At 42.2% G+C, this 27,901-nt stretch overlaps 1 protein-coding gene across 1 annotated transcript in view; it reads left to right on the top strand.

The window, feature by feature from the left end:
- Positions 1 to 27,901, top strand: part of utp20 (UTP20 small subunit processome component) — a 118,058-nt gene that overhangs the window by 25,978 nt on the left and 64,179 nt on the right. The window contains 13 exon segments of the mRNA XM_084331035.1: positions 10 to 97; positions 4,911 to 5,016; positions 6,109 to 6,259; positions 6,348 to 6,410; positions 7,220 to 7,390; positions 9,195 to 9,271; positions 10,072 to 10,151; positions 13,044 to 13,308; positions 14,839 to 15,018; positions 17,766 to 17,856; positions 18,471 to 18,556; positions 20,018 to 20,143; positions 23,894 to 24,060. Of these exon segments, the coding sequence (XP_084187161.1) occupies positions 10 to 97; positions 4,911 to 5,016; positions 6,109 to 6,259; positions 6,348 to 6,410; positions 7,220 to 7,390; positions 9,195 to 9,271; positions 10,072 to 10,151; positions 13,044 to 13,308; positions 14,839 to 15,018; positions 17,766 to 17,856; positions 18,471 to 18,556; positions 20,018 to 20,143; positions 23,894 to 24,060 (1,651 nt within the window).

Raw genomic sequence — 27,901 nt, forward strand, 5'->3', positions numbered from 1 at the left:
GTGTTACAGACCACTGGCTTCAGCGAGCGTGGTCCCGCAGTAGCAGCCTTTCTCAACCATGTCCTGCGTGAGGTCCAGGCTGAGAAGCTGGGGAAAGGTCAGCACTTTTCTTTTCTATGATTTCAGTGTATAGCGTGTGTACAATGTACAAGCATTAAAGGATGTTGTGGAATCATTCAAATGAGCCATTACAGTGAACTGTAGAAATTAAGATGAGTCTGACCAGAAAGTGAGAAAGAGGTCTGGTCAGACTTAACATTAAATACATGATTGACATGATGTACATGAGATACCAGATATGACAAGAGTAGATTTACTCTTTGGCTGGTAAATTACGGAGGCTACTCGCCACCCTGGCGTGTAAAAAAAATTGGGAGCCAACTTTCTGAATTTTCATAAAAGAAATAGCTTCTGTGTCAGCAGTCGCTTCTATACGTGACGTGTCCGTTCGTAGCATGAGAGGAGTGCACCGCTTACTTCAAATTGTATGCAGTGATGAACGGTCTTTCCCAGTGGAACACAAGTTACTTTAACGTTACACAGGTCGAGCTATGCACGCTTAGCTTGCTAACGTTAGATAGCAGTGTTTATAAGGAGTCGTCTGCCAACAAATATGTTGTTTCAACAAATGTATTCACAAAATTGATTACCATCCAAACGTTATTGAAGACTCCTGTGACCAGTAAGTAGGTACTACATACGTCTCAACTTTTATTAACTATTTTTGACCGGAGCAATATGCGCAAATGTTTTACGTTGTATGCGTAAATGTCCGCTCTGTGTCTAAAGTCGAGACTCAACATTGTGTGTGCACACTGCAACATAGCTGCAGTTAGTCGCTTGTTCACCAACAATCTCAACATTTGTATCCTCCTAGACATTTTCAACAAGTCAAAGGAAGACAAATATTAGCTAGCTTAACTAGCGTTAGCTCAAAAGCACAGAACCGGACGACTGTTCTGCTAGCTAGCGATAACAACAATAATACTTTCGATCGGGGGGTTTCAAAATAAAAGAGCGAAGTCTACTCTAAAACACAGACACTTTTTTAAAAATTAAAACGAAAAAGATCGGTTCCGTCTCCGTGTGGATGTACACACAATTGTCTATACACACACAGAAGTAGTACAACGGTGATCAGAATGCATCTTGCCAACGTAATTTGACGTGACGTCTCGGGTTGCTACTGGATAGAACAGAATGGTAGCCAACACTTATGATTTGTGATTGATTGGTTAATTATGAAATGTTAATCTTATTATTTTAATAGTGTTTTTGAGAGAGTATTTTAATACTACTTAATACTAAATATATATGTTTTAATAAATTATCTGCATTTTAAACTATTAACGCAGACTCATTCCTTCAGTCCACTAAAAAGTATGCTAATATTCCATATGTTGTTTATGATTAATTAATTGAAAATTGCATATGAGAGTATTTTTTTTGTTTTTTTTTACTTTGATCAGTCACCTGGTTCTTTTAGCGTTTATCGCTTTTTTCTTTGCATTCATACTTGGTCAAGTTCGACCGACAGAAGCAGGCTGAAAGGGTTCAGATGGGGGGGAAAGACACTCTGGGAAAGGCACGGCTGCCGTCCGGGATTCGAACGCGCTCAGCCCCAGATCCGCGCGAGCGCGGTTGTCCACGGCGCTGAAATAGCACTCACGGTACGTGGTGAGCTACTGGAGCTCCCCACATATGAGAGTATTATATAGTAATAATTACACATGGCGATATACTAAAAAGCTATTTATCATTTTTGGCTGGTAAAAAATCTGCCTGGCTGGTCGTTTTTCAAATCTACCAGCCACCTTGGCTGGTAAGCCAAAAAGTTAATTTTGTTCCCTGTGTACTATGCTACTATGCCTATACTACTACCTACTAAAGTTACTAGGCTAATATTATGTATACCGCCATGCACTCAAGAGTGTAGCACTCAAGTTCAACACTGCTAGGTTAACAATACCACTGACCCTTAGGGCCCGCGTCCACTTGGCGCATATTTCTGACCGCACGCATCTGTTTTCAATGTATTCCAATGGGGAGGGAGCGCATGCGGCCGCATGCGGCCGCCTCTAGGAAGTGCGCTGCCGTCGGCTTCTTTTGTGCGGCCGAAAGTTGAAACTTTCTCAACTTTCAGAGCGATGCGCTGGGCTCATTTTCAGACAACCAATCACAGCCATTCATCTACCACTCTGTTTGTAACCTGACACCAGAGCTGCCTGCCTGTCTGGCTGTCTCCCACAGACCATTGAGATTCGCGACAAAACTAATAATAATAACTACACGAATACACTACTAAAAAGCTAATAAAAAGCAAAGGGCGAACTGTGGTGTCAGGCAATAACTATATATATAATTAATATACAATAAAGTTATTCAAATATGCTATAATATGTGCAAAACCGCGGCATGGCTGTAGATTTCTTTCTGTCATCTACAAGATGCGCTGCAAGCCAGCGCTGCCGGCGCACTCCCAGCATGTTTCACGGAGAAATATGCGCTAGGTGGACGCGGCCCCTTAGTCACCAGAGGTGGCTGAACGCACTGCTGAACGCACGGCTGAACTCACTGCTCGCTGGCCTCCCGGCCACTGCCACCAAGCCTCTTCAACTCATTCAGAACGCAGCGGCCCGCCTGATCTCAAACCTACCGAAGTCGGCCCATGTCACCCCACTTCTTAGGGACCTGCACTGGCTCCCCATTGCTGCACGAATCCGCTTCAAGGCCCTCGACCTGGCATACCGTGCGGCAAAGGGAACCGTTCCTGCCTACCTCCGGTCGATGGTCTTTAACTACACACCATCAAGACCCCTACGCTCTGCATCTTCTGGCCGCCTCAGACCTACTCCTATCCAAGCTCCAGGAGGGTCATCAAAGAGAAGTTGCCTATTCTCAGTCCTTGCCCCACAATGGTGGAATGAACTACCCACCCCAGTTAGGACAGCCGAAAGAAACCCGTCCAATCTTTTGCCGTCAACTAAAGACGCACTTCTTCAACCATTATCTGAAATTAAAAAAATAAAAAGATCTAACCCTAACTAACCTTACTGTCATGCACTTGTCCTAATAAACTAACCTACACTGTAGCACTCAACACTTTGATGAACATTGTTACTCAGCTGATAGAGTTGTACCCTTCCTGATGACTTGTCGTACAGAACTTGTAAGTCGCTTTGGATAAAAGCGTCAGCTAAATTACTAAATGTAAATGTAAATGTGAACCCCTCCTGCTGACTTGTTGTTTTCAATTAGGATAAAAGCGTCGGCTAAATGTAAATGTAAATAGAGCTATAATGATTAAATGTCCCCGATGACATCACTGGTGGGCCCATATTCAAACTAATTTACTCTCAATAACTGTCAAACAAAAAATGTGTGAGTTATTTATTTATTTATATATATTTTTTTTGCTTTTTTTTCTGCCCTTTTTTGAGGGCACTCCATCCACCCCCCCCCCCCCCCCCCCCCCTCTTCGGGGGACAACTTTATTATTTATTATACGTTTTAACTATTTACAGTACAAAATTAAATAAAAAGTGTAGTAAAAATAAGAAAGATATTAAAAAATATATATTTCATTGCAGAGAGGGGAGTAAGTAAAGTAGCGGGTGAGGAGGGGGATTGAGAGAAGGGTGGGTTATGGATGGAGTGGATGGCTCACAGGTCAATCTCCTATGATTAGGAGCCTAGATTATCCACAAGCAATTCCCAGATGTTATTAAATTGTGAGACTTCGATGTGATCCACGGTTGAGATTGTTTCCTGTGATATGTAATTTGAGAGAAGGCCCAACCATTGCCCAGTATTCAAATTTTTTCTTGTCCAGTTTAAGAGGATAGTTTTCTTGGCAACAGCTAGAGAAACGAGTAGGGGTTTGGTGTTCTGGACTAATAAATGGATAGCAGTAGTATCCCCAAGTAGACAGAGGGAGGGGGAGAGAGGAATGCTGCAGCTCATGACCCGGGATAGTGTATTGATGACAGAATTCCAGAAGTCTTGAACAGGTGGGCAGAGCCAGGTGGCATGAAAATAGTTGTCTGGGGTGTTGAGGGTGCAATGGGAGCATACATCTGTGCTAGCAAATCCCATTTGAAACATCCTGTGCTGTCTGTGTGATATGTACTCTGTGTAACACCTTATATTGGATTAATTGAAGGTTAGTGTTGTTAGTCATTGTGAATGTGTTGGTGCAAATATGTTCCCAGGATACGGCATTGGGAGAGAAAGCCAAGTCCTGTTCCCATTTTGTGAAGGGGAGATGGAATGTCTTCCCAGGGGTTGTATTGTTGGGTAGGGTGAATCCATTTGTAGATGTATATTAATTGGTTGGCCAGATAATAGTTGAGAAAGTTACCGGTAGGTGCTTCAAGTCCTCCTTGGTTTTTGTTTTTTTGAAGGGTGGTTAAATTAATTCTTGCTTTTTTATTCTTCCAGTAAAACTTACTAATGTGTGAGTTTTTAGATGCATGTGAGAAAATAAATCTGCATAATCTTTTGGTGAACTGCCCCTTTTTAAAGCTAGAACGCAAATTATTGCAAATCATTGGAAGCTTGACCACTTTAGGAAGTCGTTGGCAGCAGTCATTATATGCTAGGCTTATAGGCAAAAGGATCGCTCCAGTTCACATAATAAACTGTATTTCTTTTCACCACTTGCTTATTCCACCTCACTCACCTGTATGCAGTTGAGTGTACTTTGTCCTCATTCCAAACGATTGAAAATCGCACACATAGCTCCTTTTAATATTGAAAAGATTGAACACACGATGGCTAGAATTGACAAACCTACCAGTGTACCAAATGTGTCAACTGGTGGAGGAGGACAGCGGTGGTTTTAGTACCTTGACTTCAGCTTCTGGTAAAAACGTTTGATATATATTTTGTTTTACCTACTTGCCTTTCAGCCGGTCTGTTTGTGGCCAGACAGGCTCTCACCTGTCTACTCAGTCTAGATGGATCAGCACAGCTGCTACCACTGGTGCCAGTGGACACGGTCACTACCATGCTGCAGTAAGTACGGCACTGTGGGGCGAATTCACAAAGAATGGATTGCGCCCGCTAATAGCACCTTTAACTGCGTGTGATTTGCGCCCCGCTATTTGCTCCGTCTTAAGGACCTATTCACTAAAGATATTGCTCAAATTATATACTAGTGCAAACACGCCCATACGGTGTGCAATTTGCTCCAGATATCTGGCAGCACAGTTGGCTCGCGGAGCATCGGAGTGCAATTTGCTCCTGATCTGGTAAAATAGTAGAAATACTGCCCATGCAACAGTATGCATGTCCTAGGACAATTGCAGACAGAAAACAGAAGCTTCAATTCTCTGATCGTGAATTGGAAGTCCTCTTCTTGGGTGGGCAAATTCTAGATGTGATTATTTCTATTCCTATACATTCCTAGATTGTGTTTTGATATGATAGACATTTTGGTTTTGTAACTTATTAGTGGTTATAAAAAACTGCGTTTTCGCAAAATAAGTCTCCTGCCATATTTTGCACGGTGCATAAAAACTTTATCATGGTCCTGTCTCTAGTACCCCCACAACCCGATCTACGAGCAAATCTATGAAGGGGAGCAAAATATGGCAGGAGACTTATTTTGCGAAAACTCCATTTTTTATAACCACTAATAAGTTACAAAACCAAAATATCTATCATATCAAAACACAATCTAGGGATGTGTAGGAATAAAAAAATAAATAATAAAAATCATATCATATCATATCTAGAATTTACCCACCCAGATGGTACCAAATCGTCCAATTTGGTTTGTCATGTCATCCCAAAAAAAATGAGTTTGAGCAGACCTGAATCTTTCAGCCGAAGTTAGGCACTGTGTGCCAGTGAAAATAATTTCAGATTTAGGAATATTTAGTGAGAAATTAAGATTCACAAATCCCTTTGTGAATTTGCCCCTGTGTGTTTGAGTGATATATGGAGATGGAGAGAATGATGGAGTGAGTGAATGAATGAATGATGTGAATAAAGCTTTTACCAGAAAAGAAAAAAAACTGGTTGCTTTGGTTTCCAAGTGACAGAAACATTTTATTTGGAGAATCCAGAATGACCATTGTTTATCTTCACGTCTTACTTTGACAGGAAGTGCCCCACGGACCTGTCAGCCCTACTATTAGGAGACCTGTACTACACCCGCCTGTCACTCAGTGGCATCTCCCAGCACCTATCCCATAGTGCACTGCTGGAGCTGTACCAGATTCTACACACCAACCTCTCCTCCAACATCGCCAAGGCAAGAACGGACACAGCAACGGACACATCTTCTGCTGTTCATTAGGTGACGTCATAAACTGAGATGCTCTCATTGGTTTCTCTCCCAGATCCGCTTGCTGACTCTGAGAATCCTGACCCACTTTGAGGCAGAGCTTCCCGCACAGGATGAGGTACGGTCTTCTTTTACAAAGCAATGTACAGTAGCAGAGAATTTATAAACGAAAAAAAATTACCGAAAAGGTGTAGGCTGAAGCCGAGGCTTATAATTGCCTACCATTTTTACATTACATTATAAAAAAAACATACCGTAATTCAGTACATCATTTTGCAAAAACAAAAGTTTCATAGTTTTAAGACTAAGACTAGACTAAGCGTTTGTCTACCACTGCAGAGACAGTGGGATCGAATCCAACTGCCAGCGGTGCCTCCGGCTTGGTCGGTCGTCCATACTGACACAATTGGCAGTGTCAGTGGGTGAGAAAGCCGGTGGGGTGGGTCCTGGTCGTTGTAAACAGTGACTCCTACAGGTCGGTCAGGGCGCCTGCACAGCGATGGAGGGAACTGGGGAGGGTAGTGTGATCCTCCCACGCGTTACACTTCCCCAGTGAGAGTCCTTGCTGTCAGGTGAAAAGAAGCGGCTGGCTGTCTCTACATGTGTCGGAGGAAGCATGTGATAGACTTCAGGGCTCCCTAGACCGGCAAGTGGGGGGCAAATGTGCACAATGACCAGGAAGGGGAGGGGGAATTGGCATAACGACTAAATTGGGATGGGAGAAAAATACAGAAAAAGGGAGGAGAAAAAGTAGAAAAACGTATACACATTTATTTATTCGTTTTTTATATATATACTTTCTTTTGTCACGATTTTAATAGTTATGTTATTATAATAAAATATAATTAGGATAATAATAAGGTTTTATATTTACGTATCACCTTATATTTGAATAACTTAACTTAAATGTATGTATCGTGTGTCCAGGGTGAGGAGAGCAGCACGGAGGTCCAGCCGGTGTTCGCGGTCTGTCTGCAGGCGGAGCTGGTCCCGGCCTTGGTGCTGGACTTCAGGGAGAAGCTGCTTCACCTGAGGAAGCTCAGACACGACCTGGTCCAGCGCTGTCTGCCTCAGGGGCCCCCGGGCTCCTTCCAACAGGTACAGAGGATTAGATTAGATTAGATTTACATTTTAATGCCAATATCGGTAGGCCGATAATATCGGACATCTCTAATTAGATTAGATTGTACTTTATTGTCATATTTGCATACGAGATTTGGGACTCAAGCTTAACTCATTCTGCGCCACGGGTCGGGGCGCTAGAACGCCAGCGCTGTAAGTCAATGGGGCGCTTTGTTCCCTTGCGAGTGCTTAAAATATATCTTATATTATAGCTATGGGTCTAATACACCCGTCGATTGTCAGTGAGTTGCTTCCAGTCAACATGCACGAAACGGATAGTTTTTTCATCTGTACATTTCCGTTTGATACCGTTTTGAATATGAGTATAGTTCTGGTGATTCTTAGTAATCCCAGGAAAAGACGCGATAATAGCCCTTTAGTGGAATACACTAAACACGTTGTAATTTTTCGCCTGATTATCGAATCTTCCTGAAATCAACACTAGATTATCATTATTATCCTTCCTCATGCATACATGAAAAATGGCCCTCGTAGCGCGGCGCTCCCCCCCCCCATTCCAAATACTGCTCATGGAGGTCCGTCCCACATTGCCCGACATTGCATATGAAGGGGGCGGGGGGGGGGGGGGGGGCAGCCTCGCAGATGTAACGTTGTAAAGGCTAGTCCTGCCGGAGTATTTAAACCCCGCCCGCACGGCTCAGATCGGCCCAGAAAAGAAACTACACCATTTCTAATAGAGTGCAATACCGGCTGGAAGGCGTAGGCGGCAGTATTTGCCCTTTTGCGAGCTCAGACCCATTCCCAATGATAACATCAGGCTGGATGGATGAAAATTAATGGATATAGCTAATAAAAGAAATAACGATTAAAACCCGACTATACTCGTGATTGGCGCTGAACGGTTGGCTAGTTAACCCGACTATACTCGTGATTGGCGCTGAATGAGTTAAGGTGCAGTAATAAAATCACAAGTAATAAAAGAGAAACATAAAATCCTATACAGAAACATTAAATGCTATACAATAAGACAATGTTACAGTCCTGTACAATATACAAAATAACAACAATATACAGAATAGCAATACACAGATAACAATCACAGTGTCAGACGGTAGTGGGTGGGTATTGTACTGTGGATATTGCACATCAGGACGCCTGAAAGTATTCGAAGTTGGTTAAGGTTAGAGTTTGTCTTAGAGCATGGCGATAGGCGTTAGGTAGTTTTCAGGCTGTTAGACCCGGAAATAGGCACAGAACTTGCCGTCCCACGATTGCCGCACATGTCACATGACCAGAAACGCGCGTGGCCAATCAGTGCGCAAAACTCGAATGCGGAAACACAAATTTGTTGTGCTTCGCGTAGACGCCATCAGGACGTTGCACAGAGTGGGAGGAGGGCGACAGGTGAATTATTAGTGCATGTTAGAGTTCACATGGTGATAGCTCTGGGGAAGAAACTGTCTCTGAGCCTGTTTGTTCTGGCTCTGATGCACCTGTAACACCTGCCGGATGGCAACAGGTTGAACAGGTGGAAGCCAGGGTGTGAGCTGTCCTTTGTAATGTTTTTTTTGCTCTGTTGAGGCAGCGGGAGTTGTGTAAGATGGACGGCATGGTGGGTTAGTGCTGTTCCCCACAGGAAGGTTGTCTCTGGGGGGCCTTTCTGTGTGGAGATTGCATGTTCTCCTGTGTTTGTGTGGGTTTCCTCCGGGCACTCTGTTATCCTCCCACACCAAGTCAAACAAAACAAAGAAGCAGAAATTAAAATACACCTTCATGTTTTGTTGGATAACAGTGTTTTTGTTTCTGGTCTCTCTCCCAGGTGCCTCTGCGTTATCTCATAGCCATGCTGTTCGTCAACTTCAAACCTTTATGGGAGCCAGTCATTGAACTACTAGTGTAAGTAGAAACACACCAACCAACCAACCATAACCTACCATCCATCCAACCAACCAACCAACCAACCAACCATAAGCTACCATCCAACCATAACCATCCATCCAAGCAACCAACCTACCAACCATAACCATCCACCCATAACCAACCAACCAACCAACCAACCATAACCAACCAACCAACCAACCAACCAACCAACCAACCAACCAACCATAACCGACCAACCAACTAACTAACTAACTAACTAACTAACTAACTAACTAACTAACCTACCTACCAACCTGTGACCAGCTGATGAGAAAGATTCCCTTGAAAGGAGAACACCACCCAAATGAAATATTCTTATTATTGTTATTTTCATGGCCCAGCAAAGTCCAATCTATATTTGTGAACACAAATACTCTCTCCTAAGTAAGAGTTGAACTTGTGATGTCATCCGGTATGGAGCTACCCCATTGATCATGAATGAGAGACTGATTTGTTTTATTGTTTATACCTAGATGAGTTCTATTCTATAGTTTATTCTATAGAACATTCTCGGGTCTGAAACAGAAAATGTATATTCAGAACATTCCCCTGGGTGCTCTGCCTCATACCTTATACTTGATGACATCACATATTTCAGTGTTAACACACACACACACACGCACGCACGCGCGCGCGCGCGCGCGCGTCTTTGAATTCGGGAGAGAGAGAGAGTTGTGCGTTAGCTAATATCTTTGGCCTATAAGTAACGTGTATGAATTCTTAAATTGGACCTAGTTCCCCTTTAACTTGTCTTCTCCTCCCGCCTTCCCTCCCAGGAGTCATGCCAATGAAATGGACAACAAGGACTTCTGGTCAGTCTACCATGAACATCTGGAGATGGTAGCAGGGCTCGCTGGTGAGGCTCCTGCTGCTCGGGGGAGGTGTTTGGCTGGTGGACTGTATCTGTGTATGTTGCATGAGAGGTTAGGGGTTCCATTCCATTGGCATTGGAGCAACCCACATTGTAAGTACAATGTTAAAAAGAAAAAAATAAGATAAAAGTAAGTATTTTTGGAACTACAAGTTAGGGCACACAGCTGCTGGCACACAGCTGCTGCAAGTTAATAAATGGGAGCTTCCTCAAACAGCCATCTCTTTCCCGACAATCCCCTCTGTGCACGAACCCTTACATATGGTAATTAAACATTAAAACACCTGCGGCTTATATTCAGGTGCGGCTTATAGTGCGAAAATCTTAACTTTTTCTCCCCATTTTCTATTTTTATCCCATCCCAATTTCATATTATCCAATTCTTCTCTCCCCTGTCTCGAACGTTGTTAGACCATGCCTCCCACTGGTCGGCTGCAATGTGGACGAAGCCCCTTCGGTACACGAGGAGGCAGCTGTCGCATCTTTTCACCTGTACAGCGCGATCTCTCAGTGGCGAGGAGTAACGCGTGGGAGGCTCACGCTGCCCCCGCTACTTCCTGATTCTGCTGTACAGGCGCACCAACCAACCTGTAGGAGTCGCTGTCCACAACGTCCGATCCCCACCCACCGGCTTTCCCGCCCCCTAATACTGACAATTGTGTTAGTATGAACGACCAGCCAAGCCGGAAGCAACGCCGAGAGCTGGTCTCGAACCCAGCATCTCCTGCGTTGGTGGCGAGCGCCTTGCCCACTGCGCCACTTAGCCGCCTGAAATGTCTCTGGTAACTTGTAGAAGACGACAGGCAGCCTTTTGTCGAAAAAGAAAGGAAAAACGAATTCAGTCGTCCTCATATGATGTTCTCAAATCGATGAGTAATCGCGTTTAATAATCGTGATTTCAATATTAATCAAAAATAATCGTGATTGTGCTTTTTGCCATAATTGAGCAGTCCTACTACAAGGTACATGGGATAGAAGTATTCACTAAATGATGCACACAGACACGCACGTGCGCACACACACACACACACACATTTGAATATGGTACTTTATTTGGTTCCAACATCAGGTGTATTTGGTATGAATGAATGAATGACCTTTATTTATATAGCACCCTTCACAGCACGAATGCACAGGGTGCTTTACACTACAGCTTAATATAAAAACACAATAAAACAAAATCAGAAATAAATGACGACAAACAAACAGCAGTTAAAAACAGTGAAACCAGATAGAAAAAGTAGAATAAAAGAATTTGGATAAAATCATGAGTCACTAATTAAAACAAAACTATAGAACAGTGAGGACAAGAAAAGGCGCCTATGCATGATCAAAGGCCTGTCTGAACAAATGTGTTTTTAGTTGTTTTTTTAAAAGAGTTTTCAGAGGGGGCAGTTCGCAGGTCCAGGGGGAGAGCATTCCAGAGCCTTGGTGCCGTCACCTCGAAGGCTCGATCACCCCTTGTTTTTAGCCTGGACCTGGGGACCACCAGGAGGTGCTTATCGGCAGATCTGAGTGAGCGGGTGTTGGTGTAGGGATGGATGAGTTCCGTGATGTAGATAGGGGCCTGACCGTGAAGTGCTCTGAAAGTGAAAGTGAGGACTTTGAAGTGAATTCTATAGTGTACCGGGAGCCAGTGCAGGGATACCAAAATGGGAGTGATGTGACATGATTTTTTTGACCTTGTGAGTAGCCTGGCTGCAGCATTTTGGACCATTTGTAGTTTATCTGTGGATGATTTGGTGAGACAGGTGAAAAGTGAGTTGCAGTAGTCAAGCCTAGAGGAAATAAAAGCATGCACGGATAGTTCTAGTTCAGAGTGAGATATGATAGTGCGCAGTTTTGCAATGTTTCTGAGGTGAAAGAAGCAGGTGCGTGTGAGTGTTTTGACATGTTTGTCTAGGTTCATGGCCTGGTCAAAGACAACACCCAGGTTTCTCAGGTGGGGACGTATGGTGTCTTTAAGGGACCCCAAGTGAGTGACCACTCTAGCTGCAGTCTTTTCAGCTGCTACGATCAGCACCTCCGTTTTATTTGCATTTAACTGGAGGAAGTTACTCCCCATCCAGCTCTCAATGCCGAGCAGGCACTCCTGGAGAAGGCTGAGTTTCTCCAAGTTGTCGGGTTTAAAAGAGCAGAGTAGTTGTATGTCGTCTGCGTAGCAGTGATATTTAATGCCGGTGAATTTATTGATGAGGAGGCCCTGGGGGAAGCATGTAAATGGCCAAGAGGAGTGGTCCTAGCACCGATCCCTGTGGTACCCCACATGAGAGGGGGGTGGGTCAGATTTAAAAGGACCCATAGCCACCGAGAACGTTCTCTCCCTCAGATAAGAGGCAAACCAGTTTAGAGCGCTCCCAGAGATGCCCACCCACTCCCTGAGCCTGTCCAAAAGGATGTTGTGGTTGACCGTGTCAAACGATGCGCTCAGGTCTAACAGGACCAGAACAGAGCATTCACCAGAGTCAGCAGACATCAGGAGATCATTGGATACTCTGAGAAGGGCAGATTCAGTGGAGTGGAGTTTGCGGAAGCCAGATTGGAATTTGTCACAGATGTTATTTTGCGACATGTGGGTGGTGAGCTGGTTGGCTACAACCTTTTCTAACACCTTTGATGCAAAGGGCAGCTTGGAGATGGGTCTGAAATTATTATGGATGGTGGGGTCTAGGTTGGGCTTTTTAAGGAGTGGCTGTACGACTGCCTCCTTAAAATAGATTGGGACAGAACCAGAGGCTAGGTATGTTATCAAAGACATCGTTGGTAAGACCAAACCATTCTGGTAACACACACACACACACGCACACACAGGAGCACTAGACTCACCACACACAGAACACCACACGGGACTCACTCTTCCTCTCTTGCGTGTCCTAGAAAACGAGTTGCGGGAGAGCGAGGAAGACGAAGACAGCGACGACGAGGGCGCTTCGGAGCTGCGCGGCGAGCCGGGCTGCGACGTCATCGAGAGCGGCGACGTGGGCGTGCTTTTCCTGCAGCGCCTGGCTTTGACCTCCAACCTCACGGAGAGGACGGACTTCACCAACTTCCGCAGCCTGCTGTGGCGTGCCATGGCCCAGTGCCCTAACCGGGTGGAGCCGCGCAGCAGGGAACTCACCCCTCTGCTCCTACGCTTCATCAGGTTAGTTTCCTACTATTTCTAAAGGAACGCGCCGACATTTTGGGAAATTAACTTACCATCTTCTCCAGAGAGAGACGAGAAGAATTTAAAACGGCACAATTAATGTATGAAGCAAAAGGTCATGTACTTCCAGGAAACATTCAAGAACCGTTCTTTGATAGGGAGGGGGGTTATAATCTGAGGGGAGAACTCAATTAAAAAGTTCTTAATGTACGCACTACCATGAGAAGACACTGCATCTCAATATGTGGAGTGAAACTGTGGAACAGTCTGAATGTGGTGCTAAAGCAATGTCCAAATATGAGACAATTCAAACTGATTCATAAGGAAATTATGTTCACGAGGTACAGGGATGAGGAAGGGACTTGATATTCACGGGTGTTTAAATTTTTATTTTATTTCTTTCATGTTTTACATGTATAGTTTTTTTTTTGCATATATATATATTTGTTTTGAAATGTTTTAAATTAGTACACTCATGAGTAGTGGAAAAGGGGTAGGATTAAATAATTGTATACTTCTTCCTACTCCTTTTCGAACATGTAAATTTAGTTATGTTTTGCTTTTGTTTATTTATTTTGTTTGAGTTATGTTTTGATTTTGTTTAGTTATTTATTTAGTTTGTATTCATTTACATGTTCGAAATAAAGATTTAAAAAAATCAAATCAGAAGATGGATACCAGTTTCCTCTCTGTGCGTTCAGTAGAAAGAAATCTACAATGAATTAATCTTTTCGCCGTAGACTGAAGAGGCACTTCTTCAACCATTATCTGAAATGAAAAAAATAAATGTAATACAAAAATAATCTAACCCTAACTAACCTTACTGTCATGCACTTGTCCTAATAAACTAACATACACTGTAGCACTCAACACTTTGATGAACATTGTCACTCAGCTGATAGAGTTGTGCCCTTCCTGATGACTTGTCGTACAGAACTTGTACTGTAAGTCGCTTTGGATAAAAGCGTCAGCTAAATGACAAAATGTAAATGAATGGAAGCGGACAGTGCCAGTTAGCCTAGGCATTGTCCAACTTCACCTCTCCCGAAGGCTAACCGGCACTGTCCGCTTCCATTCATTGTGCTAAGCTAGGCTAACGTGCAGCCAGATAGCTTTGTTTCGGAGGAGTGGTCGTTCTACACCCTCCCCAGACCGACAGTGGGGCAACGACCAGGAAGGGAATTGGCATAATGACCAAATTGGGATTGGTGAAAAAATACACAAAAAAAAAGCCAAAGAATATACATATATATAAATAAATAAAAATATCCAGCAATTGCATATCCTATTTCTCACCTACAATGTTGCCCAAAATGTTTGGTTGAAAATGAGAAGTGGATAGTATCAGCTAGCCTAGCTTAAAAAAGGCAGGGAGGTGGGCAGCTGGGCTAGCTGATCCATATCCGCTTTTCTATTTTATATATTTTTACACACCTGTTTGCATCATCTTCATCACCAAGTGGAGTGAATAGTTCCCACTACGACATCGCTGACTTAAGCCCCTCCCTCTGTGTTGTGATTGGACAGGAATGAGTTCTATCCTGCCGACCTGCTCGTGGCACCAACTCAGGACCTGAAGAAGAGGAGCAGCTCTGCCCTAGAGGAGTCTGGGATGGCAGGGGAGGAAGAGGAAGAGGAGGAGGAGGAGGAGGACGAAGAGGGAGGGAAACAGAAGAAGAAGAAGCGTCCTAAGAGAGCGGCCGCCGTGTAAGAGATAGGACCTTTACTTTGAAAGCTGTTACCATGTGTTTTGTTTTACATCACTGTGCTCTTAATAGGACCTTTACTTTGAAAGCTGTTACCATGTGCTCTAAAATGACATTTACTTTGAAAGCTGTTACCATGCGTTCTGTTTTACATCACTGTGCTCTAATAGGACCTTTACTTTGAAAGCTGTTACCATGTGCTCCGTTTTCTACCACTGTGCTCTAATAGACCTTTTCACTGTTTGCAAACAATGATGATGTTTTTGGGATGAAGTACTTTGACTTTCCATGTAGGCACAGGCAACGCTCTATAACCAGGAGAACTCAGGTTTCTCAGTCAGTGGTTCACAGTGAGGATTCTGTTGGTTCAGTTCACCAAACTGATCACCAGCACTCACTGCACATCCACAAAGGAAGCTACTGAATTCTCCTCTTAACCCTTTCACTGCCACACTACAGAAGGTTAATAACCCTTTACTATCACACTAGGGTTAACCTTCTGTAGTGTGGCAGTGAAAGGGTTAATCGGCTGCTGTGTGGCAGTGAAAGGGTTAACCTTCTGTGTATTGTCGCAGTGAAAGGGTTAATTGTTTGGTAGTGCGGCAGTGAAAGGGTTAAGGGCACATCTTGACACTTTGATGTCAAGCATTTTCTTTGCCCAGCATGTCACATTATGGGGGAAATACCAGTGTGTTTGTGTGTGTGTATATATATATATATATATATATATATATTAGGGCTGTCAGTTTATCGCGTTAATTAGATTAATTAATTACACAGCAAATTATCGCGTTATGAAAATTAACTCAAAATTAATTACAAAAAAAAAAAAATTGGTATCTCATTCATTCCATAAGAATGTAGAATACACATTTACAGACTTTTTTTTAATGTGGTCCATTTGCATGTTCTTGGTATCTGATTCTAGGGACATCTATGAATCCCAGGGAATGTATTCCCAGTGTCAGAAATACTGTGGGCTAGATCCACAAAGAATGGATTGCACGGTGCAAGTTGCACCCTTACTTACAATTCATTATGAAAATGGGGGACCCTGATGTAAACAAGACGAAAGTCTTTCTCTGGTCTGCATCCCCTTAACAATTGTGTGTATTGAGCCGTACTGTATTGTACCCATTCTGCAATCTGTTAATAACATTTTCATTCAATCAATCAATCTGCACAGAAAATTTTATTTTTAGTCAATTGTAATGAACCAAATGAGAATATCAATACATCTTTTTGTATCTTTGACTGTGAATAACACCATGCTCAAATTGACCAGACCTGAAAAATCTAAGCAAATTAATAGATGGAAGATGATTAAACAGAAGGTTTTGTAGATACAGTACTGAATTCTGCCATCTGGACACATGTAATTTGAAATATGATTATAGAATATAGAATATCAGGCATAAAATGGTTATGCAATTAAAATGCGATTAATTAGATTAATTAATTACAAATCCTGTAATTAATTAGATTAATTGTTTTAATCGCCTGACAGCACTAATATATATATATATATATATATATATATATATATATATATATATATATATATATATATATAAAATATAAGTAAGGGATAATGTATAGCTACAAGGTCATTGTCGCAAAATAATTGACCGACACGGAGTTCTAAACGTAGTGACGGTCAATTATTTTGCGACAATGACCGAGTATAGGCTATACATTATCCCGCTTATTACATGGCTAACTTACTAACAATATACCTAATTCATTTTACACCATGGACAAGACGAGATCAAATGCAGACGCAGTTGTTCTGTGGCTCTGTCAGCCCAAATAAAGTTATTATTATTATCGCCGGCAGCCGGCAGGTGTGTCTGATTGGCTCCACTGATGCAGTGTGTGTCAGTGGGCTTGATTGCTCCAGCTGCGAACAGCGGTCATTATTGCCTGGCAGCGGTCCGTTATCGAGTATTATTACATGGCGTTTTCACATTCGCCGAAATGCTTGCTTGTGATTGGTCAATAGCCCCCTGACAGCGGTCATTATTTTTCAATAATGACCGCTGTTTTTTCAATAATGACCGCTGTGCGCAGCTGTTCGCAATCAAGCCCACTGACACACACTGTTTCAGTGCAATTAGACACTGCCGGTGTTCTGCTGCCGGCGATGACAGGGGGCGGAGCGACGAGCGGAGCCAGAACACAGCGGAGCCAGAACAGAGGCTGCCCGCGATAATAATAATCACTTTATTTGGGCTGACAGAGCCACAGAACAACTGCGATTTGTCAAATGAATTAGGTATATTGTTAGTAAGTTAGCCATGTAATAAGCGGGATAATGTATAGCTTTACTCGGTCATTGTCGCAAAATAATTGACCTTCACTGACGTTTAAAACACCTCGCCGAAGCGGCTCGGTATTTTAAACTACGTGTCGGTCAATTATTTTGCGACAATGACCTCGTAGCTATACATTATCCCTTACATAACGGACTGCTGCCGAGCGCTATTGACCAATCACAATCAAGCATTTCGGCGAATGTTAAAATGCCATGTAATAAATATATATACTATATACACACATTATTCTTCAACCATCACTTTGTGACAAGTGCCTGTCGAAGAAAAATAACATACTAAAATACAAGATGTCAAGGTGTGTAAGATATCCTAAAACATGAGTTTGATTGTACATACCGTATGTACGTATGATGTATTTCATAGTAACAGGATTTACTGCAAATACTTGTTTTTTTTTCTCTCACCCCCCCAGGCAACTGATCACCCACCTGAAGGTGTTTGGCAAATTCAGTAACCCTCGCTCCCTCTACCTGGAGGCGAGCCTCCGTGAACTCTACACACAGGTACCCTCGCCTCAATTACACTGCAAAAGATGTAGCTCATATTCTAGCGAGTGATTTAATCTTAGATAATTTTTTAGGGCTGTCAAAGTTAATGCTTCTATTTTTGGAGATACATTTTTATTATTTAAAGCGTAATTTTGTTTTAATCTAGATTAATCTATGGCGTGAACAATTTTCAACGTTCTGAACTTTCAGCAGTATCGTTACTTGTTCTTTTTTTTCATTGACTCATGCACCTTTTTGAAAATCATCTCGCATGAAGATGGAACACATTTTTGTTGTTAATATGATTTATATTACTGGTAGTTCATACAAGACATTATCGTCCTCTAAGGTCTAAGCCAATCTGCACTTTATCATAGGCCTGGGTTGTTTTTATTTCTGTTAGCGCCGCGTATATAAGAAAGAGGTCTTTGAAGCTGAGTCAATGTTGATGGTTTTGTTGAACATTTATTGATCAATTAATCTAGATTAAATACAGAAAATTGTGCGGTTAATTAGTTAAATATTTTGTATCTATTGACAGCACTAATTATTTTACATCAGCATTCTACATTTATTATTATTAATAATAATGTTATTATTGTTATTTACAATACTCTCTCTCCTATCAGCTGTTGTGTCACCAGAACCAGGACATTCAGAAGGCAACACTGGAATGTGTCCTGACATACAGAGACCCAAACATACTGCCTTACAAGTGAGACCTGCAGTCCACTAACATACTGCCTTACAAGTGAGACCTGCTGTCCACTAACATACTGCTTTAAGACTGGATCACCTTTAACCAGCAGGGAGACACAGGAGAGAAGGTTCTTTATTGAGACGGTAGGAAGGCTGAGAGGGAGACGGAGTAGAGGAGACACAGGAGAGAAGGTTCTTTATTGAGACGGTAGGAAGGCAGAGAGGGAGACAGAGTAGAGGAGACACAGGAGAGAAGGTTCTTTATTGAGACGGTAGGAAGGCAGAGAGGGAGACAGAGTAGATGAGACACAGGAGAGAAGGTTCTTTATTGAGACGGTAGGAAGGCTGAGAGGGAGACACAGGAGAGAAGGTTCTTTATTGAGACAGTAGGAAGGCTGAGAGGGAGACGCAGGAGAGAAGGTTCTTTATTGAAACAGTAGGAAGGCTGAGAGGGAGACAGAGTAGGGGAGACACAGGAGAGAAGGTTCTTTATTGAGACGGTAGGAAGGCAGAGAGGGAGATAGAGTAGAGGAGACACAGGAGAGAAGGTTCTTTATTGAGACAGTAGGAAGGCTGAGAGGGAGACAGAGTAGGGGAGACACAGGAGAGAATGTTCTTTATTGAGACAGTAGGGGCGGTCAGGTGGCGTAGCGGAGATTGCGTTCGTCACCAACGTTGGAGACGCTGGGTTCGCGTGTTCGAATCCAGCTTCCGGCGTTGTCACCAGCTTGGCTGGCCGTTCACACTAATACAATTGGCAGTATTAGGGGGTGGGGAAAGCTGGCGGGTGGGTCCTGGGCGTTGTGGACAGCGACCCCTACAGTTCGGTCGGGACGCCTGCTCAGCGAGGGTAGGATCTGGAGAGAGGTAGTGCGGCCTTCCACACGTTACACTCTCCCAGTGAGAATCTGTGCGGCCAGGCTGGCTGCCGGCTGGCTGCACATGCGTCGGAGGAAAGCATGCGACAGTCTCCGGCCTCTCGGACCAACAGTAGGGGAAAGTGCGCAACAACCAGGAAGGGGGTTGGGAATTGGCATAACGACTAACAGTGGGATGGGAGAAAAATCGGAAAAAAGGAGGGGGGAAAAAGATAATCAATTTATTTATTTATTGAGACAGTAGGAAGGCTGAGAGGGAGACAGAGTAGGGGAGACACAGGAGAGAAGGTTCTTTATTGAGACGGTAGGAAGGCTGAGAGAGAGACAGAGTAGGGGAGACACAGGAGAGAAGTTCAACAACGTGTGCTTTTATTTTGATATTCCTTAATTCCATGTTGAAATTACACGATACATTAAGTGTGGGGTCACCAAAGAAATTCCTAAATAAAAAAGTTTTGAGAACCCCTGGGCTATAGCAATGGGCTCAATTCATGATAACATTTTAGAGGCACCATGCATCTTTAAATTAAGTTAAATGAAACATGCTCTGTGTGTGTGTGTGTCTGTGTCTGTGTCTGTGTGTGTGTGTCTCTCTCCAGGGAGAGGCTGGAGAGGCTGCTGGAGGACAGAAGCTTTAAAGACGAGATCGTCCACTTCAACATCTCCGACGAGGGCGAGGTGGTCGCCCCCGCACACAGGGCTACGCTCATCCCACTACTCATGAGGTGAGAGAGTGAGACGGCCAGGATGAAACGCCACTGCACGCCTGGCACAGAGCCAGGTTTTTAGAGCTTTACAACTTTTACTTAAAAAAATTTAACATCTGTTACATTCAAGCCCTTGCCAAACCAGTTTATATAATGCTGATTAAACATGAAGAGGAACAACAGTAGTGAGTGACGAAGTGAAATGGCAGAAAAACCCAAGAATCGGCTGCTCCAGGTAAAGAAAGTCAGCGTTCAGAGGAAGGAATAAAGTAAAAAAATAAACATTATTATGCAGGTATATTCAGACAGATATGTATATATATATATATATATATATCTATATATGCGGTAAATATTAATGTAAATATGCGGTACAGACGGTACAACGGTATACACAGGGTTCGCACAAGGTCCTTGAAGTGCTTGAATTAATAAAAAAAAGTCGAGGCCTGGAATTCCTTGAAAACAGCAAATTCTTTAACAAGCTGCTTAATTAAAAAGTCCTTGAAATTCAAATCAACCATTCGCATTGAAAGTTTTGTTCATCCATGATAAAACATTTCTGAATCAAGAAATACGTATTTTTTTAATCTAAAGTGTAACTAATTGTCGGAAATTGGGTTTAATACACAAATATTGGATCAGATTTTTTTTCCCAATAAAAAAACAGCATTTAAAAGTGAATTGGATCCTTTTAAATGCCCGTTTAAAATGAAAAATAGTGGTGCGGCTGGGTGGTGCAGCGGACATTGCGCTCGTCACCAACGCAAGAGACACCGGTCTCGAATCCGGCTGTCATCGTTGCCTCCGGCTTGGGCCGGCCGTCATACTAACTCAATTGGCAGAGTCAGCGGGAGGGGAGTTGATGGGTGCTAATCTGGACGTTGTAAACAGCGACTCCTACAGGTCGGTTGGGGGCGCCTGCACAGCAGAGACAGGAAAATGGCGGGGGCAGTGTGAGCCTCCCACACGTTACACCTCGCCAATGAGAGTCCGCGCTGGCAGGCGAAAAGATGTGACAGGCTGCCTCCACATGTATCGGAGGGGACATGTGATGGGCTTCTATCCTCCCTACGACCGGCCAGTGGGGGGCACATGCGAGCAATGATCAGGGGAGGGAGAATTGGCACGAGAGGAAATTGGGATGGGAGAAAAATCACAAAAAAGGAGGAGAAAAAGTGGAAAAAATTTAAATAAAAAATATAAAATAGTGCTTGGGAAAGTTTTTTGGAATTCGAAGCTTCGGGGCCGAGATTATATTTTAATTCGAAGCTTCGAGATACAATTTTTTTATTTTATTTTATTATAAATTTCCGTTAGACATTTTTTTTAATAAATTTGTTTTATGTTGTGGGACTTGTACAGCACTTTGTTCAACTTTGTCAGTGCTGTTAAACCTTTTTAAATCTTAGACAAACGAAACACTTTGCTTTCATGAAATATTGTAAGCCGTAATTTGAGCTTTATAAAAGCAGCACAATGAACACAAATCTGTCAGTGCCGAGTCCGACCTCATCTTAAATAACAAACAGCATTGCTTGTTGTAGTTAACAAAGAGAGGCAGAGTTGATCCCATGCCCATCGAACGAAGCTTCGAAGTATTTAAGACAGCCCTAGAAAGTACTTGAAAGTCCTTGCATTTAATTTAGCAATATCTGTGGGAACCCTGTGTAAGCATCCAGTGTGAGGAACAGCATGGACTGTGTTGAGAAAGGACTCCACCATCAACAACATCACCTGAAAGTAGGAAATAGGGCTAGGGGTAAAACATTTAATTAACTAGAACCAAAACATTAGATTAGATTAAAATGTATTGTCATTATACAGCACAATGAAAATAAGTTTGGCATCCAGAGTGCAAGTGTAACAGTAAAATGCAATAGTAATATACAATGTAATAAACTGGGTATAAAATATATAAATGAGTACCGAGTGTAGCGCTAATCTGATGTATGTACAGAGTTGTAATATTATGTATATAGAGTTGTATATATGTACAATGATGCAGGTGTAAAGACAGTATGGTAGTAGTAGTCATACTGGCCAGCAGCGTAACTAGTAGAAGAGAGTTGGTAAGGATTATGTGCAGGTATGTACAGACGGGTGTGGATAGACATATATATATACGGTGAGAATAAATATATATATCCACGGTGTATACAGCATTATTGTACATGCTATGTACGAGTTATGGGTTAAATGCAGGTGTAAAAGTAAGTATATAGAATGATTATTATGCAGGTATATTCAGACAGATATATATATACAGTGATGGGCAGTAGCTTGCTACAAGTAGCGACGCTACATAGCTTAACTACAATTCTCAGTAGCGTGCTGGTAGCTCGCTACTTTTTAACCAGGGTAGCAGTCTCTGTAGCGGAGCTCTTTATAGAACGAAGTAGTAACGTAGCGACGAGAAACGTTACACGCTACTTTCGAGAGAAACAGTCATTCATTCATTCATTCATTCACTAGAATATCTGCGAGGAGAAAAAAAAATCCCCGTAAAAAACCCACTATGATTGGTTGCTTGGTTTGTTTGATATGAGTGACGACTTCACGATTGGGTATGGTAGGCCAAAACTTTATGGGTAGGCCAATCAGAGGCAGGATAGGGCGGGACTCCAGCCGCAAAGCAGGAAGTGAAAATCAAAACAGACGTATTGAATGAATGCAATTTAACGGATTACATGAACAAGAACCAGTCTGAGCGAAATGGCAGAGGGGTTCGATGGCATTGATGAAGATGATGATGTCAATAACAACAATGACTCTCCATGGCCCTATCTGGGACACATTTATGAGTTTGACTGAAAAAACGGCTAAAACTATGCTGCTCTCAACTTGAAGACACATTCAGGTGAGCTGGTGAAAATCAACTGTTCCCAAACAGCACACAAGTCAGTACACTTTGTCAACAGCTTTAACTAAGATAGCTGCTATCATGATGTTTCACTGTAGGCAGAAAATGAACAATATTATTGGGGTGGAGAAAAGAAAAAAAGAGGGAAAAGCAGTGGTTCTCAACCTGTGGGACAGGACCCCCAGGGGCGGTCCCCACATGATTTTGGGGCCATGGAATGTTTTGTGAGTTACATATTTAAATACATTTGGTCATTTAGCTGACACTTTCATTCAAAGCAACTTACAAATTGTGTACAACAAGTCAGTAGGAGTGGTACATATCTAGCAGCCAAGGATAAGTAGTATTGTTTGTCAATGTCAAGCTTGAGTGTTATACTCCGAGTACATACTGTAGTAGTATAGACATATTAGCATAGTTGGTACTGGTAGTAGTATATACATGGTAGCATAATACTAGTAAAATGAAGTAAAACAATTCAGATATTGAAGAAGTGTGTAATACAAGTTCATGTTAAAAGGATGACACAAAAAGCCAGACCGAGGGCTTGTTTCAGTTTTATAATAAACAATCAAACTGAGAATTTTTTTTCCTGCCTATTTGTTTGGTGGAAACTTGGTCACGAAGTAAAAAAAAAAATAAAAAAGTAGTGCCGATGTAGCTAGCTATTTTTGCCATATTCTTGTAGTGTAGCTTGCTACATTTCTCTGGGGATAGCTTCCATTGTAGTTGAGCTATATTTAATCGAGAGTAACTTGTAGTGTAGCTTGCTACATTTTCCAAGTAGCTTGCCCATCACTGCATATATATATATATGCGGTAAATATGAATGTAAATATAGCACTGTTGTTGTACATGCTACAGGCGAAACACTGACCACTATGCTCCCTGTGTCTTATCACCAGGATCCTGTTTGGCCGGATGCGCAGTAAGGCTGGCAGTAAGCTCCAGGGCAAGTCGAGTGCCGCCTCGCGCTCCTCCATCGTACTGCGCTTCCTGGCCGGGTGTCAGGCAGAGGAGCTGGGCATGTTCATCGACCTGCTGCTGGAGCCCGTCCGCCACCTCGGGGAGGGTAAGGAGGGCACAGGGCCGTGTGCGGAGACCTTTAGAGGGGCAGGTGCTCACATTTTTAAAAGGGCACATGTATCAAAATGTTAGAACACCAACTACAGCGTAACGTAACCAGCCAAACTATAGCATTAGCAACCAATATTCAGAGAATGTAACACGGAATCTTACAACAAACTGCATCATACTATATGATTATGCCTTAGAACACAAATATTATCAGTGCACTTGTACATTGTGGGTTATTCTGATACATTCGTGCTCAAATTGACAATGGCAACCAAAGTTACACACACACATAGATGATGAACCTGACAATCAACACACAGCTCATGGATACAGATAGCAGCATCTTCTCCAAATTGCGCGGCTGCCAATAATTTCTGACACTGAGCAATATCTTGCAAATTGTTTGGCTCTTCTCTTCGGAAGGCCGGCCATCTGAAGGCCTCTAACACCCAACTTATGAACATGACCCAGGCTTCCAAATATGAAGACTAAAAGTTTACAGTTGTAGCCGAGTTGTGATATGGTATGCTCTAACACTCTGACCCGAGTGTGGAACTGACACTGTCTGCAATCCAAATATCCACTTAGTTTTTATAGTGTAAAGTTTGGCTACTTGAGACAGAGAGAGACTCTCATTACGCGTGACGCAAGTAAGCACCACTGCGTTCCGAGAGAGAGAGAGAAAGAGAACGAGACTATCATTACGCGTGACGCAAATAAGCGTGCACTGCGTTCTCAGAGAGAGTTTTTTGTTGTTGCCGTTAGTGAATATTTAGCATTATATGTCTACAGGCGACAATGACTGGCTGGTAAATGCTACAACGAACCAGCCAATTAGAGGTTTAGAATAGAAGAGGATGTCCCAAGTGATTCGGTTAGTAACTTGGCCAAGTGGCTGAGAGAGTAGACAAACTTATCAGTCACAACTAAAACGTAGCTTTCCGATAATCTCCAACCTCAACACGGCTCATTTGGATGCCACAGAATTAGGGATGTCCGATATTATTGGCCTACCGATATTGGCATTCAAATGTGATATCGGAAAATATCTGTATCTGTTTAAAAAAAGAAAAAAAATATTATTTTTTTTAAAAAAAAATTACATTTCTATAACCTTTATTTACCCAGGCAAGCAAGTAAGAACAAATTCTGATTACATTTATTGTCAAAAGTATGCATAATGTTGTGTTAATTCCACAGCAAGAGATTTAATGTTAATTACCTGAAATTATTCCGTTTTTTGGGGGGGGGGAGAACCCTGCATATATCGGTATCGGTTGATATCGGTATCGGAAATTAAGAGTTGGACAATATCCCTGGATCTATATAAGGACATATTTGGAGAATACTTATGACTGAAAGCAGGAGTGTTTGATCTGCACCCCCCCCTCCCCATTTTGTTAGTGTGTTTTGTCTGTATTGTACCGTTTGTGAGTTTTGTTTTGTCTGTATTGTACTGTATTGTATTGTACATGGAACTTGTTAAAAGACTCACTGTCCATTCATCTGACGAACAATTGAGAGGTCAAGTCCTGATGGGGGTCGCGCAGGACATTAAGAGCGCGACGGATCGAATTTGAGTCAAAACGGTGCTTTTAGGAATCATTGTCTACTGCTGCACCCCCCCCCCCCCCCCCCCACACTCTCAAGTCTGGTGTAGAATTGTGGAATGCCAAGGTCTGCTCGGTCAGACAAGATAACAACCCCCCCACCAGATCTGGCTCGGCACTCCCTCCCCCCCCCCCCACCCCCAACCCCCACCCAGACCTCCTCTCCTCCCGTGTGTACGCCTAGCCAACAGTATGCGCGCTGTAGGAGTGGATCCGAAGACTGTCTCCCGATCCCGCCCGTCCATCCCTCCCTCCCTCCCGCCACGACACTTTGTTTAACTACTCAGTTGTTGATGCAGCCTGACTATCGCATATGGCATCTCAGGCATTCTGTAGATCAGTGGTTCCCAAAGTCGGGGTCGCGACCCAAAGGTGGGCCGCGAGCAGCCACGGATGGGCCGCGAGATGATTTAAAAAAAATAAAAAAAAAATAAAAAAACATAAAAAAAAAACATTTTTTTTATTTTTTATTTTTTTATTTTTATTTTTTTTATTTTTATTTTTTTTGTCAGGCCACTGAACTTAGAAGCAGGCCAGGACAGTGTTTCTAGTTGTATTCTAAAATTCTATTCTATAGTATTCTAAAATGTGACTATGGTTTTATATTAACTTAATAAATAAACAAAAACGAAAAAACTACTTATTTCAACGAACATTTCAAACTAAATAACAGATTATGCACATAAAACTCTGAAAACAACCGAAGCAACAATAGTATTTTAATGAGGCTATTATTATTATCATTATTATTTTGCAACAAGTTAGCCCTCTCATAAATAGCACATATAAATTAATAACTAACTTGAACTAACTTAATAGGATTGAAGTGATATTTGGCTTAAAAAATCGGTCGCATGACAAAAAATAAATAAAAAATGCCAGACGATGTGCATTGGGCCGCGGCTCTCTGACGCCTTATTTTCTGGGCCCCGGCCTGAAAAGTTTGGGAACCCCTGCTGTAGATGACATGTGTCAACAAATGTACATGTCTGTGTGAAATTATGCTGTGCCATTGTTACTGTAAAAATGTAATGATTGTGATGTTGTTATTATTATTAATGAGACGATGAGCTGTATGTGTGTGTCGCTGGAATTTCCCCAAGGGGATTAATAAAGGAATATCTTATCTTATCTTTATTGTTTGTGAGTTTAGTATTATTTGTATTGTACTGTTTTGAGTTTAGTTTTGTCTGTATTGTACTGTATTTATGTTGAGCTGTTTTGTGTTTCAAACTATTAATTAAAAAAAAGAAAAGTTGGACAATATCGGTATTGGTAAAAAAGCCAATATCGAGCATCCCTACACAGAATCAAAGTAGACCCTAGTAATGACTTATCTATGGTCATCACACTCATAATTCTCTGAAACAACATTGTAATTCTGCTTCCATTTGTTATTTAATTTTTTATATTGCCTCAGTAGCGACTATTCTTCCTGGGGTCTGGATACAAACATATAAAAATCAAACAAGAATAATCAATAAAACAACATAAAAAACTAAACAAATATCAATAAAACACCAATAAAATATACAAACAAATATAGAACATTAACACATTCAGGGCCATTTGGATCCGTCTAATCTCACTCTATAAGGCCAGCATATCATAATAAGGTTTCATTGTGCGTGAGGCTGTTTGTAGAGTTAAATCTATACTTTATAGTATTGCTATCTGTCCATTCTCATTGTCAATTGACACTATAAACCGTCCCTTCAAAATGGCTTAAAGAAATAATTTTTTCATCAATACGTTCCCATTTTATAGCGTCTTGAATATAAGCGTTATATGGGATTGGTCTGGTATATTTCCTGCAAAACGAGATACAGGCGGCTAAGCTAATAACGTTAAATCGAATGGCGTTTCGGCCCTACAGAAGCTAGAGCTAAAAATCAAAATGCATATGATCGATATAATGTTCCACCATGAATGCATGAAAGGGGGGCGGGGGACGTCGTTTCTGATTATTGATTACCAATAACCGCGTTAGCCTCAGTAGCCACATTCGCTGATCGCCTGGTTGGCTATGATAACAAGGCCTGATCAGCGTGTAATTTACGTGAAAAAGATCTTACCTGTGGCCGGTTGGACTGCAAAAAAACAATTTCCCAGTTATCGATCGCCATCTGGTAGATCGATATGTCCATTGGCTGATGATATATTCCATTACTGCATACTGAATTCAGCGCCCCAAAACGTATTCCATGCTACATGCTACACGCATAG

This window comes from Notolepis coatsorum, assembly GCF_963971535.1.
Source record: "Notolepis coatsorum genome assembly, chromosome: 15".
Taxonomy (NCBI): Eukaryota; Metazoa; Chordata; class Actinopteri; order Aulopiformes; family Paralepididae; genus Notolepis; species Notolepis coatsorum.